Below are 18068 nucleotides of genomic sequence, written 5' to 3'. Positions count from 1 at the left end.
CGAGTTGGGCCATTGATCTAAAGGCTCCTGGGTCCCAGAGGCAGGGTGGCCTAGCGGTCAGGGTGGAGAGATAGAAAGGATATCCCACTTGGGACTGAATTCTCTGGGGCCTGGGTCAGATGCACACCGAGCCCTGCCTGGGGTCGCCTGGGGGTGGGGATGTGGACCGGAAACTTGTGTATGGGGCCCCAGGTCCCTGGAGCTCTGCCCCTGCTGGGGCCTGGGGTCTCTAAGCCCTCCAGGGGCTCCTTAGGGGTGAGGCAGATGGGTGGAAGAGGATGGTGAGGATGGCCTTGGGCGCCTGCCTTTCCTAGAGGTCCCAGAAGCTGTGCTTGAATGTGCTCTGTCTTTTGGGGTTCACGCCACCCCTCGTAAAACCCTGTCGTGGGGTGAGGCTAGTGTGCCGAGTGCTGGTCTGCTTCAGGGGTGAGGCCCAGATGGGAGAGGCAACTTGAAGTCCACCCCCTTGCAAGCTGGAAAGAGCTGAATTTGAACCCAGGCCCCCACCCCACCCCCTCCGGGGTTCCAGGCCAGCATGCGTCCCCACACCAAAGGGAACAAATTGGGTCCTCCTCTCCCGGGCAGGAAGACCGGAGGGCTGAGCATGGCTGAGCGAGGCAGCCTCCTGTCTTCTGCAGTGCCTCCATTCGATGTGGCCCCTCTCAGCTGCATCTGTGAAGATGGGCCCGGGGGGCCTCCCTGCAGGGCCCCAAGCTGCTCCCTGCACGCCTGGGGCCAGCTCTTCACCGTCTCCTTCCCGCCGGAGCAGAGCCTCCTTACGGCCTCCTTCACCAGCGAGCACGTGCTGAACGCCTCCCTGCGGCTACTGAGATGGCCGCCCCATCTCTGCTTCTCGGGAGGCCGCCCCCTGCTGCCCCTGGGTGCCGTGGCCAGAGTCACTTACTGCTCGGGCCACTTGGTGAGTGGGAGCCCGGCCCTCTTCCGCCCAGCCAGGTGTGCGGGAGGACAGCACACCGGATCTTTGCCGCATGCCAGGCCCCATGAAGGCATGTTCCACAGAGGCTAGAAAAGCTGGCTGAGCTCCCCCAGGCCTCCCAGCTAGCAGGCGGCAGAGCCAGGTGCAAATCCAGGGGACCAAGAAATGGAAAGAACCAGGGCTTCGCAGTCAGCCCTTTGAGTTCACATTCCAGCTCTGTCACTTAATCCTGACAACCTCGGACTGGACACTCGATCGGATCTCAGGGTCTTTAACTGAGAAATGATGAGGTGTCTTGGGTTGTCAGGTGGCCATGTAAATTTGTCACAACGCATCCATCAAGACAGAGCCACTTATGTCATTACACCCCTCCCTGGTTGCTGTGTTGGGCAGCCCAGCATGGGCTGGGACACATGCCACTCCGGGTCAGTCTGGTCACTGCCATGCCGTCCATTAGCACGGGCCTAGCTAGTCCCTTGAGGCTCCCTCCATTTCTGTACACGTGGGATCCCACCAGTGTCTCTCCCAGGTCCTACAGCCTGGGGTCCAAAGGCCGTGATGTGAGGGAGGACCAGAGTGTGGGTGGGGGGTGGGGGGGTGCTGGCAGCAGGTGTAGCTGTAGACATGGCCCCGGAAGGGCTCGGGTCCCCAGCTGTCCCACAAGGATGGGTTTGGGGATGCTGGACTTGGAGAGGAGCTGTTGCAGAGAGCTCAGGGCAGGTCCGTGCCCAGTGCTGTAACATCCCAGAGAGGCTCTGTCGTGCAGTGGGGCCGGTGGGCTGTGCGCCAGGCTGCTCTCTTCTCTAGGAGGGTGACATCCTTGTCGGTGCGGACCGGTTTTACGTCCAGCCAGTGAGGAGACAGCACCAGGAGCTGGTGCCTCCCTGGGTTCGTGCCCAGCCCCACCTGATCCACAGGCCTGTCCCCAAGGCCCCCGTGGCCCCCGAGGCCCCAGAAGTCATCCGAGGTACAGCACCCGGGAGAGGGAGGGTGGAGCTGCCCTTGGGGACAGCGCGGGGGGGGGGGCAGCTCCCCGAAACGCCCAGGTGGCCGTACAAAATGCTGCAACCGTGACTGAACCATCCTCGTCAGGATGCTGGGGAGCAGGTGGGCCAGGGGAACACGTGGCCGGCCATCAGCCATGCCCCCGACTGTCTACTTGGGGGACGGGTAGACGTCCAGCCTGCGAGCAGCTCTTCGTAGTTTACCAAGCACGTTCACAGTCGTGCGCTGTTGGCAGGACATCGCTTACTGGCATTAGTTACTAGTATAGACGGGAACACGGAGGCCCAAAGACGGAGTGGCTGGTCAGGGCTGACGCAGCGGCTTCAGGGCATGACCAGGATTGGAGCTGGCTCCGCTGCCTTCCAGGCCCACTTGTCCATCCTCCGGGTTGCATCCAGGTGCAGGCAGAGCGTGGTTTTGGGCTCTCCTTGTCATCTTGGAATGACCCTGTTCTGCTCTCCAGCAGGTGCCCAGAGGGGCATCAAGGAGGCAGAGTCAGTGCCTGGGGCTTTGGGGAGACCCAAAGGACAAAAAGGCCGCATAATAGCTCCCTCGTTGGGCCCTGCATTGCCACTGGGCCCTTTCAGATGCTCCGGAATGCCTGGTCCCTGATGGGATCTGGCCCTCGGGGTGGGGTGGAATCCAAGACCCAGTAGCCTCTTGGGCTAGCTCCCACTGGTTCTAACAGCCACCGCAGAAAGCGACTTCCGACAGCTTGGGACCCTCAACCCTCCTGAGGAGCCAGGAGGCCAGCTTCTGGAGGGCTAGAGGTAGGGGTTGAGAGTGGGCACAGCCCAGGCCCGCTCCCGAGGTGCTCACCCACCTGGGAGGCTGGTATCCCCTGGTCCCCACATTCCCCATGAGGAAGCTAAGGACCCCTGCCTCCCTAAACCCCGTAGTGGGTAGTGGCAGGGACAGGGCTCACATGGTCTCTCGGCCCAGGAAAGACCTGGCTGTGGGTGGCCAAACCACAGGTCGTCTGCTTTCTAGAACCTTCGCTGTCAGCCCTGCCTCCTCCCTCAGCAGGCCGTCCTCCTCACTCTCGAGTCCGGAGATGGGCTGCCGGGAGCGTCCTGCACTTGGAGCTGCTGGTGGCCGTGGGCCCCGACGTCTACCAGGCTCACCAGGAGGACACTGAGCGCTACGTTCTCACTAACCTCAACATGGTGAGTCCCTTGTGGAGCCGGCCCCTTGGACGGTGCTGGCCAGAAGGCGCGGGACTTGGGAGCCTCCAGATCCGGCACCCCATGCCAGGGGCTTGGGGTGGAATGTGCGTGGGCTGGCTTACCGGGTACTTTGAACTCGGGTTGAACTCAGGTGTAACCCTAAGGCTGGGGTCATGCTTGGGCCCCAGGGCCTTGGCGTGGGGAGGGGTGCGGCCTGCCCTTTGCTTCCTCCTCCGCTCCCTCAGCCGGCATGGAGGTGGGTGAGGTCCTGGGACCCCTCTTGGCTCCCTAGTGTACCCCACAGCCTCTTGCTACTTGGGTCCCTTCTCTCCGGGGGACTCTCGAATCTGGCCTCTGTCCTGAAGCCCATTTGCTCCACGGGCACCTCGGCCAGCAGCGCTGGCCCTCTTCTTGTGGGCACCCCATTGCTGCTGGCCTCTCCTTGGCTTAGGGGTGAAGGGGGGGTGGGAGTACAACTCGCACTGAGTGTTATCAGAGGGACAGAGGCGTCCCAACAACCGAGTGCTCACGGGTGATCTAACAGACTCCATGAGACCCCGTGCCCGCAACTAGGGAACGCACGTGTGACACACACACACACACACACACACACACACACACACAGTGACTGCTCTAGGCTGCCATGGAAGCTTCCACAGCGTCAGGAGGTTAGGAACAACACCGCAAGGAGAGTGCTCTCCTGCTTGTAAGCTGGCCCTGAAGGGCGGGCTGCTTCCAGAGAATGTATAGTTCTTAGCGCCACTGTGTGCCCTGCCTCAGGTGTGGCCACAGAAAAGTCCCCCCCAGGCTCAGAGCCCCAGGCCACCGGTCCCCTCCCTGCCCCCTCCCTGTCCCCTTGTGTTCTCTGGGCCTCTGGGTCCCATGGCCACACCCCTGTGGTCCCGCCCCCTTGCAGACCTGGCACCAGGCCACAGTAAGCCCGCTCAGGTGTCCGCCTGCAGCCCTGGGCGAACTGCATCTCTGAACAGCATCTCCTTTGAGTGGCTTGAAAGCTCTTGTTTTCAAGCACTGGGGGTCCCACCGCGAATATACTGATGATGGTGATGGAGCCGTGCTCCCTCTGCTCGTTTGTGCCTTCTGAGGACCCAGGAGGGTGGTAGATGCCAGCCTGGCTTCTGCCCAGACGGTGCTGTCTTGACAGGACACCTACCTCGTGCCAGCTGTTTTGTTCCTAAGTCTGCTAACAGCACGGAAGGCTTTCCCTCCATTTTCCAGACAAGAAACCTGGGCTTCCAGGGTCAGTTCACGGGATCCTGAGCAGCCTGGAAAGGAAAGTGGCAGAGCTCGGTGTCAGGCTCAGGCCAGCTGAGGCCAGTGACAGCAGAGTGCTCCCATGGGTGCCCTGTGTAATTCCGAGGACGAGTCGGTGCCAACAGCCCCATGACAAGTCAACCACGATTGGCATCTTTTTTTTTTTTTAAGATTTTATTTATTTATTTGAAAGAGAGAGTGAGTGAGAGAGAGAGCAGGAGCAGGAGCAGAGGGAGAGGGATTAGCAGACTCCCCTGCTGAGCAGAGAGCCCCATCGATCCCAGGACCGCAGGATCATGACCTGAGCCAAAGGCAGACAGTTAACCAACTGAGCCACCCAGGCGTCCCCACGATCGGCATCTCGACACGTGTGCCAAGAGAGAGCCAGGAGGCTGGCTGTGGGGGGAACCTTCTCTCTGGAACCCAGGAAAGGGCTTGTGGAGGGAGGGGAGGCCCTCGTGCTGCATTACGGAGACGCGAAGGTTAAACAAGCAGAGAACGGTGTTTCAGGTGGATGGGCAGAATGGAGAAAGGACAGGGTGAATCTGGTGAGAGAGAACAGTGTTGGAATGGAATGTTCTAGACTAATAACAATTATTTGTGTCCCATGGTTTCAGGGTCGTGTGTGTGTGTGTGTGTGTGTGTGTGTGTGTGTGTGTTGGTTGGACTTCTTGAGCCCTGAGCAAGGGGAGGACCAGAGCACGTTGCCTGTCCCTGTGGCTGGCTCCCCGCCCAGGGACTAGCATCTTCTCCCATGTTGATGGCGCATCTTCTCCGGGGCCCAGCCCGCCAGTCAGGCCACGCCAGCCCACGTGAGTCATCTCTCTTTCCTGCCCTTCCACAGGGGTCAGAGCTGCTGAGGGACCCATCCCTGGGGGCTCAGTTCCGAGTACATTTGGTGAAGTTGGTCATCCTGACCCAGCCCGAGGTAGGCGCCGAGCTGGGAGCCCAGAGTCACTGGAAAACCCACTTCTGTTCTCTTTCCCTCTTCCTGTGGGTCTCCCCATCTGTAGCATGCGTTGGAACAGGGCTGCAGTGAGGCCTGAGATGCCAGTGGCTGTCCGCACCCTGTTGGGTGCAGTGCCCATAAACACGGGGTCTATTACTGACCCCCCAGGATGCCCCGAATATCACAGCCAACATCACGGCATCACTGCTGAGCGTCTGCGAGTGGAGCAGGACGGTCAACCCTGAGGACGACATGGATCCCGGGCATGCCGACCTGGTCCTCTACGTCACCAGGTAGCCGTGCTCCCCAGGGGCACGCCAGCCTGCCTGGGAGCTGCACCCCGTCTCTGCAAAGGCGGTCTGGCAGCAGGAGACACCTCAGCACCACCCGGATGGATGTCTGTTCTCTCTTGCCAAGGTTTGACCTGGAGTTACCTGATGGTAACCGGAAGGTTCGGGGGGTCACCCAGCTGGGGGGTGCTTGCTCGTCCTCCTGGAGCTGCCTCATCACCGAGGATACTGGCTTTGACCTGGGGGTCACCATCGCCCATGAGATTGGGCACAGGTAGGCGTCCTGTCCCCAAGCTGAGGCCCAGGAGCTGACCGGGGCTCCCAGGAGGTCACGTCGAGGCTGGCGGTGGGCCCCAGAAGAGTCTGCCGGAATGAACCTGTACCCTTGGCCCCAGTGGGCTTGGGAGGTGGGGCAGGCACAAGGGCTGGGAAATCTGATACTTCTTGATTACCAGGCGATTAAAAAAATTTTTTTCCTCCAAAAACAAGCAAGACAAACTTAGCAATTAGAAAATAATTTTTCCAGGAAATTCAGGTAAAGAAAAAGTAGGCTGTCAAAATTATCCCAGATCCTACCACTTAGAGATAACATCTGTTCACGTTTTGTGTTGTAGTTATTTCTTACCCACACACATAATTTTTTATTGCAAAATCGGGATTGTATTGTATATTGTTTTGTTCCTTGTTTTTTAATGGAACAATAAATACATCCCAAACATTTTTTCCTAGATCTTTTATAATTTTTTTTGTATGCACTGTAATTTATTTAACTAATCCCCCCGTTGTTGGCTTTTTAGGTTGTTTCCAAGTTTTTCCTGTTATGAACATTCTGCATTCTGTAGGCAAATCTTTGTTCCTGTCTATTGTCATTTACCCAAAGTGGGGAACTTCTTTTCTTTATGGTTTTTAGTCTTTTCATTATGAAAGTAACACCCACTTGCTGTAAAAAGTCAGGCAGTACGGAGACACCTAAAGTAAAAAGCGAGTCTCTGCTGCCTCCCCCCAGCCCCCACCTGCCCCCAGGCCTCCCCCCCCCACTGAGCTCTGCTGTGGAATCCCCCACACCCCTATCTCTGTGAGGGGCCCAGGTGCCCAGTGAACCTGGGGCTCCTCCCCCCCACATCAGCCCACAACAGGCCCGCTCTTACCCTGGTTCCTGCACCTGCACCCCTCCACCCCTGCACCCCATGCCCACCCTGCAAGACCTCCATCTGTCTTGTTCAGAGGGAAAAGGTTGGTTTTGTTTGTTTGTTTTTTGTTTGTTTTTGTTTTTAAGAAGGTTTTGAAAACCATTGTCTTCCACGGGGAGTGGAGACGATGGCCAAAGGCCTGCACATCTTCTCAACTTTTTTATTAACGTTAGGATGCAAGCAGTGGATGAATTTTTCCACTCTGAGCCAGCAGCCCACAGATCAAGAAAGTAATCACCGGCAGCCGCCCCCCCCCTCCCCCCGCCAGGGTGCCTCCAGACCCCATCCGCCCTGATTTATAATACTGCGGATTAGATTGGCCTCAACACTTCTAAAACCTTTTGATATTTATTAGCCTAAAGAGGCAGGAGCCCCCTGGCTGATCCAGTGCTCTCTCGGGTGGGAAACTGAGGCAGGGCTCTCTGGTGGCAGGGTCAGGAGGCCCCTGGGGTCTGAAACCACGCTGCTGCCACGGTCATCACAGGATCGGCCGGGCCTGGACAGGAGCGGGGGATGGAGGCGGTGGGTAGGCGAGGGGACCCTCAGCGTTGCCTCCCCCGCACAGCTTGGGCGTGGAGCACGACGGTGCGCCGGGCAGCGGCTGCGAGCCCAGCGGCCACGTGATGGCGTCCCAGGACGCGGCGCCCGCCGGCGGCGACCTCTCGTGGTCCGCCTGCAGCCGCCGGCAGCTGCTGCACCTGCTGAGGTAGCTGCGTCCGTCACCCCGCCCAGCCCTCCCCACGCCCCCATCTGCACTCGGGGCGCACCCCTGCTCGTCCCCCAGACCCACCCCTCCATCTGCCCCAGCCATGCCCGGCCCTCTCAATCCCCTCGCGTCCCCCGCCCCCCTCCCCATGGGCCCCCAGCACCTCCCCAGGGCACTCCATCCTCCGCCACGCCCCTGCACCCACCCTTCCACCTGCCCCTCCGCATGCCGGCCGTTCACACCTCTCTGGGCCGGCTCCCTCCTTCCCTCCTACTCCCGTGCACCCGCTCTTCCATCCCACCCGCTTCTGCGCCCACCCCTCAATTCTGCCCCATACACGCCCATCCTTCCAGGCACCATGCCTTAGCCTGGACCCTCCATCCCACCCGCTCCCCAGTCCAGCCTCCGTCTGCCGCATCCCCTCCTCCCCGCTGCTTCGTGCGCGCTTCCGCTCCGGCCCCACCTGTACTCCGCGCTGGTTCCGGGCTTACGCCCGGTCCCCGCACAGGGCCAGCTCTCGGTGCGGGCAGCGCCGAGGACTCCCATCCTCCCCCGCCCCCACCCCGTGTCCACCGGGGCCTGAGCCGGGGCCTTGTCGCAGCACAGGACGGGCGCACTGCATGCGGGACCCGCCAGAGCAGCAGGCCGGAGCCGCGGGGCACCCTCCCCAGGCGCAGCCCGGCCTCCTCTACGGCGCGGACGAGCAGTGCCGCGTTGCCTTCGGCGCCAGGGCGGTGGCCTGCACCTTCGCCAGGGAACACCTCGTGAGTCCCGCCGCCCGCTTATCCACAACCAAACCCATGCGCCCTCCACCTGTGCCCAACGGCCCCGCACCGCTCATGCCCCCCTGTGAGCACCCGCTGTGCCAGGCTGTCAGTCACTTCTTAACATTATTAATTTTTAAACAAGAGCCCAATGTTTTCATTTTGACTGTGTCCCGCAAATAAGGGAGAGCCGGCCCTGGCAGGCTCCTGAGTCCTTGGACGTGGAACTTAAATAGGCAGTTACCAAGGGCTTCCAACCCAATGGGAACCTGGAGGGCTTCCCGGAGGAAGTGACCTCCAAACCAAACCCTATAGCAGGAGTGTGAGCTGGCAGGGGCAGGGGAGATGAAGGGGGCAGGCACCCCAAAGACAGACTTCCTCCCTGGGCTGCACAGGACTTTCATGGACCCCAGGCACCTTTGCCTTAGTGGGCCCCTTCTTCCATACAAAATATTAAGACTTATTATCAGTGTTTTTATAAATGTAGTGTAAGTGTTGTAAATACGAATGTATTAACATTACATATTAGAACATCTTCTTTGATAGAAAAGATCATCATTTTCTTTTGGTTTTAAAAGAAATGAAAACATATTTGTGGGCCCCTAAAATGACTGTGGGCCCTGGTCGCTGTCCCTGTCCTATGGAGAGGTGTGCTGTGCCCTTTTGCCCTGGCCACCATTGCCCACGGAACAGTGTATGTGTCACTGTGTTCTGTGGTGTGGGGGGACAATTAAGACTGGATGCTGAGCCAACAGGCTGTGGTGGCCTCGAGCTGGCCACCTGTCTCCCCTCTTAGGACATGTGCCAGGCTCTGTCCTGCCACACTGACCCCCTGGACCAAAGCCGCTGTAGCCGCCTCCTCGTTCCTCTCCTGGATGGGACAGAGTGCGGCGTGCAGAAGGTCAGAGCAGGGAATGAAGGGATGGTAGAGTGTGTGCGTTTGTGTGCGTGCATGTGTGCGTGTGTGTGTGCACACGCGGGTGCACACGCACAGACTGGCACTCGCACGTGTCCATGCAGAGCACCAAAGACTAGCTGCCTGCATTCCTGGGGTGGGGGACAGGAGGATCGGTTAGCTGGGGCAGAGGGCCCTGGAGCGGCTCTTGGTCACCTGGTCTGGAGAGCCGTGCTGCAAGACACGTCACGTGCACCAGCTGACTTGCCCTGCCTCTCTGCAGGGCCTGGAAGATGGGACGGGTTTTCTAGGTTCCCAGGACCAGTGAAAACTGACAAGGGGCTTGCTGGTGACTCTGCCCAGGCAGATGGGGGAACCAGAGCTCCGCCCTTCCCGCACCATTGTTGAGTTTCTTTCTCTATTTTTTAAGAAGATTTTATTTGGTTTTTTCTTTTTTTTAAAGATTTTATTTATTTATTCGACAGAGATAGAGACAGCCAGCGAGAGAGGGAACACAAGCAGGGGGAGTGGGAGAGGAAGAAGCAGGCTCCTAGCGGAGGAGCCTGATGTGGGGCTCGATCCCATAACGCCGGGATCACGCCCTGAACCGAAGGCAGACGCTTAACCGCTGTGCCACCCAGGCGCCCCGAAGAAGATTTTATTTGTTTGACACAGACAGAGCACAAGCAGGGCAAGCAGCAGGCAGAGGGAGAGGGAGAAGCAGGCTCCATGCTGAGCAAGGAGCCCTGCTGTTGAGTTTCTTTCCCCCCTTCCCTTGGTCTGGAGACAGGCATGTGTTGTCACCCCGGCCCCACAGAGGAGACAAAGTCTTTGAGTGGTAGTGATAGCAGGGCCCAGCTCCCTGACCCAGACTCCCTCTCGTTGGCCGTGCCAGGCAGCGTCTTCCTCTACCCTGCAGACCTCAGGGCCTCTGCCTTTCTTCTCTTCTCTGCCGAGTGTGGCCAGACCCTTTCTCTGTCCTACAGCCTGGGGTTTTGCCCTCTCCCATTCAGTGTTGGTTCCTGAGCAGGATGGGGGTGGGGGGGTGCCTGCATGTGTGCACACCTGCATGGGTGTGGGTGCCCTGTGTGTGGGGAGCCCTGTGGATATGGGGCTCCCATGGGTGTGGGGTGCCCCGGCTGTGGGATGGTGTGTCCTTCTCTTGCAGTGGTGCTCCAAGGGTCACTGCCGCTCCCTGGCAGAGCTGAGCCCCGTGGGGGTGGTGCACGGGCACTGGTCTAGCTGGGGTGCCCCCAGTCCTTGCTCCCGCTCCTGCGGAGGGGGTGTGGTCACCCGGAGGCGGCAGTGCAACAACCCCAGGTACCACATGGAGGGCGCCCTGTGCTTTAGGTCAGGGAGGGGGGCCTGTTCCACATTCCCTGGTTGGGGGGCAGGGGGGCACCTGTCACCCTTTGTGTCTCGTGGACATTTTCAGGCCTGCCTTCGGAGGGCGTGCGTGTGTGGGTGCTGACCTCCAGGCCGAGATGTGCAACACCCAGGTAGGCCTGCTTCTCGGGGGCAGGACGAGAGGCTTAGTTTGGCAGTGCTGGGCCCTGGGGGAGCCGAAGGATCAGGGCGGCTGTAACTTGTGGTTCACACCAGGGCGCTTTTGAGAGTGAGGGGGTGCTGCTCTGCTTCCGCTGGGACCACAGTGCGTACTCCAGGTGTCACACCTCTGTCCGCACGTGCCACCACCCTCCCCGGCAGCACCCCTGACACCATCCTTTCAGTCCAAGTGCAGGTGAAATTCACATCATATAGAACCAACCGTTTTAGAGTGTGGGATCCAGTGGCACTGGTACATTCACGAAGTGGTGCAGCCACCCCCTCTATCAGGTTCCAAACATCTCCATCACCCAAAGTAGAACCCCAGACTCATAAGCAGTCACTTCCCCTCCCCCTCCTCCAGCCCCTGGCAACCACCAGTTGCTTTCTGTCTCCCCGGATTTGCCTGTCCCGGCTGTTTCAGAGAAGTGGAATCCCACGGTGGGTGGGCTTTCGTGACTGGCTTCTTTCACTCACCATCACGTCCTCAGGGTCATCCACATTGTAGCAGGCGTGAGAAGTTCACTCCTTTTTATGGCTGAATGACATCCCATCGTACGGATGGAGCACGTGTCATCTGTTCATCAGCCGATGGACGTTTGAGCCGTTTCCACCTTTTGGTTATTGTGAATCATGCTGCTGTGGACACGTGTGTCCGTGGACTTCGGTGCCAGTTTCTATTTCTTCTGGGTGTACACCTAAGAGAGGAGTCACTGGGTCACGTGGTTTCTACGTACGGTTCTTTGAGGAACCTCCAAGCCATCCTGCACAGCCGCCGAGCTGTTTCGCTTTCCCACCAGCCATGTGCAAGGGTTCCAGTTTCTCCACATCCTCCCTTCCTCTCCTTCCTTACTGTCCGTGGCTTTGATCATGGCCATCATTCCGGGTGGGAACTGCTAGAATGGCTCCTTTGACCTTGAGCTAAGATCCTGCACCTGGTGAGACCCTCCCTCCTGCCTTCTCCCGGCAGACACCAGGCCTCCCCAGCCCGGGAGGGCACAGTCTTCACGGGGAGCACAGGCTCAGGGGAGGAGCAGGCAAGCAGTGCTCTTTACTTCTTTGTCGCTGGGTGGTAGGTCCTGCCCTGTGTCCCTGCAAATTCTCCTGGATTCTCCCATCAGCAGAGAAAGGCTCTTGTCTCCCCCGCTTTACAGAGCAGGGAACTGACGTGCAGCCAGGACCTGGGCTCAAACGCACGTTGTGACCCTCGCACTGCGGGGTGCCTTGTGGTCTCCAGTGGCAAAGGCCCCTGTCCTAGGTCCCCTGCCCCGAGCATCCCAGGGCCCCTCCTGTGCCTGTCTTCTGCCTCCTCCCTGCCAGGCCTGTGAGAAGACCCAGCTGGAGTTCATGTCCGAGCAGTGCTCCCAGACGGACAGGAAACCGCTGCACCTCTCCCCGGGCAACGCCTCCTTCTACCGCTGGGGCTCCGCTGAGCAGTATAGTCAAGGTGGGGCTGGCGCCATCTCCCTGACGCTGTTCAGAGCAGGGCTCCGGCTCCGCGTTAGTTCGCCGCGTCCTGGCGCGGCCCCTTGTTAACAGGCCTGAGTCTCGGCTTTCCCATCTGTAAAATGGAGAGGAGAGCAGGGCTTCCCTGCTCGGGTGAGAGTATTCAGTGAGATGATACTGGGGCAGCACCAAGGGCGCTCCTTGGCTCCTAGCGCAGTAACTGTCACTATGTTGTGATTGTGATCACTGACTCAGGAGGCAGGACCTTGCCCCCAACCCACAGGAGGAAGCTGGATGGCCCTGGCCAGGCTGGGCCCACCTGGGTTATGCTTGGCAGGGTCGCTGCCTTCCCTACTCCCTGTCACCCTCACACCCGGTTCCCTGTCCCTCTGCCTCCCCAGGGGACGCTCTGTGCAGACACATGTGCCGGGCCATTGGCGAGACCTTCATTGTGAGGCGTGGGGACAGTTTCCTGGACGGGACCCGGTGTGTGCCACGTGGTCGGCGGGAGGACGGGACCCTGAGCCTGTGCGTGTTGGGCAGCTGCCGGGTAGGCGTGTGTGGGCGGCAGAGGCGCCCTCCCATCCACGGTGGCCCCGGGGCCAGTCACATCGGAAGCCAGATGCTAAGGGGCTCCGAGGGGCCAGGTCTGCGGGCACTGGCCCCCACGAGTCTGCATGGGGTGATGCCAGGGCGCTGGGCTGACCCTGGAGTCGGCTGGGGGTTAAGAGCCCTGCTGTGACCCTGGGGGAGTCATTTACACCTGCTTCCTGCATCGACATCGGATGCTGCGTAATGCCTCCCGCTTGTCGTGTGAATCCCAGAGCCTCAGCGCCCTCCCGTGACACCCGCCCGGGGGTCACCTGCCACTGCTCTTTGCACAGACGTTCGGCTGTGACGGCAGGATGGACTCCCCACAGGTGCGTGACGTGTGTCAGGTGTGCGGAGGGGACAACAGCACGTGCAGCCTGCGGAACGGCTCTTTCACGGCCGGAAGGGCCAGAGGTAGGGGCTTCCCTCGGGATGGATGGCCGGGCTCCTCCCAGCCTCTAAGAAACACCTGCAGCTCAGAGCCTTGGCAGTGAGCCCTGGACCCTCCTCGTGGGCCTCAGCCTCCGTCCTCCACGCAGCAGAGAGTTTGATGAGACCACCGCTGGGGATAGTGCTGCTTTGGGAATGGCTGCTCACGGTAGCTGTGATAAAACCCGGACCCTGGGCAGTCTGTGGTGGGCTGACCTCTCCTCTCGTCCCCAAGGAAACCTATCAGAAGGGATGCTGTTCCTGGGAAACCCTTGACTTGGATCTGTTTGTAAAAGAGGTCAAGTCATTTGCAATGTGGGCGCTTAGAGGGTCAGCTGAGCAGTGGAGTCCCCCCTCCCTGTGCTGGGCCGCATGCTGAGCCCAGAACCTTGGATTCAGTCCCTCCACCTGGCCAGGGCAGCACCCTGCAAAGTGGCCATGCAGCCTGGCTTGCATTGGCCCCCTGTGACAAGGGGCCGGGTGAGACCTTCCCTGAGACAGCCCCATTGTTAGCTTTTGCTGTTGAGGCGCTTTTTCCCGGACATCTGAAATCTGCTCCCTTTCACTGCAGTGTCCGTGATCTGAGACCACCCACCCTCCTCTGCTTCCTTCTAGAGTATGTCACGTTCCTGACCGTGACCCGAAACCTGACCAGCGTACACATCACCAACCGGAGGCCTCTCTTTACACACCTGGGTGAGCTGGCCAGAGGACGCCCCCGAGGCAGCCAAACCGAAGTTTATAAAGCATGGTCCCCACGATGCCTTCACTACTTTTTTTTTATTAAGGTTTTGTTTATTAGAGAGAGAGAGAACACGAGTGGGGGGTAGAGGCAGAGGGAGGGGGAGAAGCAGACTCCCCACTGAGCAGGGAGCCCGATGTGGGGCTCGATCCCAGAACCCTGGTATCATGACCTGAGCTGAAGGCAGACGCTTCACCGGCTGAGCCACCCAGGCGCCCCAAGATGCCTTCACTTTTCATGCCGCCTGCAAGTTCAGGGGGTTCCCTAACCACCGCCAGGTTGGATAAGTCACTTGGAGGACCTCCAGGACGCTGAGAGCTTCTATACCCACAGTTGTGGCTTATTATAGGGGAAGGAGACAGTAAAAGAAGCCTGAGCAGGGGATGCCAAGGGCGGAGGCTGGGAGGGGTCCACGCCCATGTCGAGGTGTGACAGTGTGCATGGAGTATTGCCAACCCCGGGTGCACCCGGGTTCGGCGTCCCGTTTTGGTTAGGACTTCGTTATGTGGACATGAGGCGTGACTGATGGGTCACTCACGTGGATGGCCTCAGTCTCCAGGTTCACGGATAAGATCAGCTCACGGCTGCTGTCCTGCATCACGTGTTTGGTCTTCCTGGCTTGGCCCATCCCCACCTTAAACAAAGATACTCCTGTCCGGTGTGACATAAGTCCCTTACCGCAAGCCCAGGTCAAAGGCCACATCTGCCTTGGGGAGAGCCCACCTTCTTTACTACTCGATGCCACAGCGTTTCTTGATTCCCACAGGGCGCCTATACCTGCCCTTGGAATGTGGAGGGGGGCTGCTGGCCCTAGGGGCCTTGAGCCCCAGAAAGCTCTGTGTGGGCATACTTGGTGAGAGGGCAGGTCCACAGTGCTCACCAGGTTCTGGACGGAGGCGCAGAGCCACGGACGTGCGGGAGCCTCCTGTGGTCAGACCCTGTGGGCATCGGGAGAGTGTGCCCTGCTCGCTGCTGAGACCGCCTGACCAGCCAAGGCACCAGGGCTCCCCGGGGAGGGCTGGGGCCCCAGGGGAGGAGAGCTGCAGATGTGGCCGTGGAGATTCATGCCGTTGTCCTAACACCCCATTCCTTAAGTCAGGACCTCTTCTGTGAGGGGGCTGGTGCCCCAGCTGCCACAGGTGTGGGGGAGGGGGTGCGCCCCCTGCCCACAGCCTTGCTCCCCCCACAGCGGTGCGGATCCGAGGGCGCTACGTCGTGGCTGGGAATTCCAGCATCTCCCCCAGCACCACCTACCCCTCCCTCCTGGAGGACAGCCGTGTGGAGTACAGAGTGGCCCTCACCGAGGACCGGCTGCCTCGCCTGGAGGAGATCCGAATCCGGGGACCTACCCAGGAAGACATGGAGATCCAGGTGACCAGGAGGGCCTGGGGGAGCCAGCAGGGCCTCCTCCTGGTGTCACCTGCTCGCTTGCTCAGCAGTCATGTGAGGGGCCCGCGGGGGTCCTGGAGTTCTGAGCATGGGTGCGCAGGGGTCAGCGGCTCCCCCCGGAGAGGGCTGTGTGGAGGAGGTCTGAGATGAGCTAATGCTACCGGGCAAAGCAGGGAGTGGTGCATGTTGAGGGAGCAGTGTGTGCACAGGGTGCGTAATTAGGAGGGATAAGGGAAGGGGACCCCACATGTGAGGAGGCTGGAGGGCTGGACAGATTTCCAGGGGTCTTGCTGGCCGTGAGAGGGGTTGGGGCTTCCTCCCGGGTTCTGGGGTGTTGGGGTTGGAGGCTGCTGAGGGGGCTCTTGTAGGGTGCAGTGGGGATCGGGCTTGTGTCAGGCCTCGCTGAAGGAGGGTGTGGGGAGCGAGACGGTGGGATGGCCAGATTAGAGACCCAGTGTGGGGGCGTTCTTCCCGGAGCCGTGGCAGCCCAGCAACTGGAAGCGGGGACCCAGAGGTCAAGGGCTGGGGCCCAGGGACGCAGGTGGACTGGATTTTGAATCCTGGTTCGGCAAGAACTTGGGCAAGGAGTTTATCTTTTCTGAGCCTCAGTTTCCCCATCTGCAAAATGGGGCTAAGCATACCTACATTAGGAAGTTACTGCGAAAATTCATTTTTTGAAGATAAGGTACATTAAGCACGCGGCAGGGTGTCTGGCGCCCCACACGTGCGTGCTCTGAGAGGCGGCTGTCGTGACGAAAGTGCTTTTGCTGGCTTGGGTCTTGAAAGGACCAGAGGCTGGGATGCTCCATCCTAATGGTGGGAAAGTGAGGCTCCCCCAGAAGTCCTGGGGTAAAGGGATGGGTGCCATGAGGGCCCAACCTGGAAGCCGAATGTTCTCCCAAGCCTCGCTGTCCCCTGCAGAGCATGCTAGGTTCTCATCCTGACTCTGCCCCCGGCCCGGACCTCAGTCTCCCCTGTAGAACGGGCATGAGGCTGCAGCCCTGCCTCCGAGGGTCATGGGATGCACGTGCCGGGCAGTGCTGGGAGCAGTCGCTGGTACGGGGGAAGCTCTGGGTGGCTGTTGGCTCTCACTGTTTCTTGGAGACAGAGGCTTTGGGCGCGTCCTCCGTGTGCGAGCTGCTCTGCACGTGTCCCCACGCGTGCTTTGTGGAGGAAGGCGCTGGGAGGGGTGGATGGATAGTAGCATATGTTGAAATAGCCCCGAGACTCTTGGGGAGGGGTCTGAGTCTTGGTGGCCCTTGACTTTGGTCTAGCAGCCCAGCTCCCGCCTCTGCCCCCACAGTTGGGAGAGACAGCAGGGACTCGCACAGAGTCCACCCAGGCTAGAGGGAGACCCTGGTGAACAGTTTACTCCTTCCCTGACTCCCCGTGCAGCCCAGGCCACCCACCTCCCCACCCCTAGGAACGTTCCCAGATGCCGGCAGCCAAGCGGCTCTGTCTGCATCCTTTGCAGTGTGAATAAAAATACAGATTCCTGGGCCCCTCCGAGAGCCACTGAATAGGACCTGCCAGGCGGGGTCGGAGAATCCCCATTATAACAGACGATGGTGCCATGTGGCCAGATGAGGCCTTGTGGGGGCAGGTGCTGGAACCTTGGGGGCCTCCGGGGCTCTGCCCTCCCACCTGGCCCTGTTCTGGGGCTGGCCTTGCGCACAGAGCCCAGTGACCGGCCAAGCTCCCTGAGGGAGCCCAGTGGACAAGGCCCTGAGCTCTTTGTCTGTCCCCTGCAGGTTTACAGGCGTTATGGGGAGGAGTATGGTGACCTCGCGCGCCCAGACATCACCTTCACCTACTTTCAGCCTCAGCAGCCGCAGGCCTGGGCATGGGCCGCTGTGCGGGGGTCCTGCTCGGTGAGCTGTGGGGCAGGTGAGGCCTGGGACAGGGCTCGCCTGAAGCACAGTCTGTCTGCTGCAGGGAGGTGGCCTAGCCTCTGTCTTCCCTCCCAGGGCTGCGCTGGGTGACCTACAGCTGTCTAGACCAGGCCAGGAACGAGTGGGTGGAGGCTGCCCGGTGCGAAGGGAGCCAGCAGCCGGCAGCGTGGCCAGAGTCCTGTGCCCCCCAGCCCTGCCCCCCACAGTGAGTGCTGCCTGTACTCAGCCACGGCCACGGGGTCTCACTGGCTACGGGGCCCACGGGCATGAGATCAATGAGGCCGCTTCTAGGCGTGGGCACTGCCCTGGGAGGTGGGTTCTATCAGTGCCCCCCGTTTTGCAGGTGAGGACACTGAAACTCGGGCACAGTGTCACTCACGGGTGACATACCCGCTGCACCTCGTCTGAGGGCAGCACCTGTCCGCTTCGAGCTCGCTGCAGGGTGGAGGTGACCGCCCTCCCCGGGAGGGTTGTGGTGAGGGTCAGAGAGGTGATAGTGGGAGGTAGTGGCCTGTGCACTTGGCAGGAACCCAGCGTTAAGGACGAGGCTTCCCTGTTGGTTGCAGGGCTGGCACAGGTATCCTCCAGCACATTTTAAAATGGAATGATTGATGGATTGTAGGCTCCACACGGAGTATGGACCCCAACATGGGGCTTGGACTCGTAACCCTCAGATCAAAGCCCGAGCTGAGATTGAGAGTCGGATGCTCAACCCACTGAGCCTGCTAGGCGCCGCTCACCAGCACTTTTATACGGGGTCCTCGGGCTCAGGTGCAGCTTGGGGACACCCGGAGGGCCACTGCGCTGAGCGGGCTGTCCCTGTGCGGTGTCCAGGCACCTGCAGGGACATGGGGCCCGGC

General features: G+C 60.2%; 1 protein-coding gene across 1 annotated transcript in view; it reads left to right on the top strand.

Moving 5' to 3' along the window:
- The window catches only part of ADAMTS13 (ADAM metallopeptidase with thrombospondin type 1 motif 13), a 32233-nt gene that overhangs the window by 3558 nt on the left and 10607 nt on the right, over positions 1–18068 (top strand). Inside the window, exons 4-21 of the mRNA XM_087869227.1 lie at positions 639–919; positions 1745–1904; positions 2969–3108; positions 5225–5308; positions 5498–5622; positions 5747–5893; positions 7375–7515; positions 8117–8279; positions 9076–9180; positions 10343–10494; positions 10610–10673; positions 12040–12166; positions 12567–12715; positions 13050–13170; positions 13801–13881; positions 15117–15298; positions 17068–17203; positions 17284–17413. Coding sequence (XP_087725353.1) covers positions 639–919; positions 1745–1904; positions 2969–3108; positions 5225–5308; positions 5498–5622; positions 5747–5893; positions 7375–7515; positions 8117–8279; positions 9076–9180; positions 10343–10494; positions 10610–10673; positions 12040–12166; positions 12567–12715; positions 13050–13170; positions 13801–13881; positions 15117–15298; positions 17068–17203; positions 17284–17413 — 2488 coding nt within the window. The remainder of the gene's footprint in view (positions 1–638; positions 920–1744; positions 1905–2968; positions 3109–5224; positions 5309–5497; positions 5623–5746; positions 5894–7374; positions 7516–8116; positions 8280–9075; positions 9181–10342; positions 10495–10609; positions 10674–12039; positions 12167–12566; positions 12716–13049; positions 13171–13800; positions 13882–15116; positions 15299–17067; positions 17204–17283; positions 17414–18068) is intronic.

This window comes from Ursus americanus, chromosome 18 (genome assembly GCF_024610735.1).
Source record: "Ursus americanus isolate L20-20 chromosome 18, mUrsAme1.1.p, whole genome shotgun sequence".
In the NCBI taxonomy this organism is placed as follows: domain Eukaryota; kingdom Metazoa; phylum Chordata; class Mammalia; order Carnivora; family Ursidae; genus Ursus; species Ursus americanus.
This window is presented reverse-complemented; position numbering and strand designations above follow the sequence as displayed.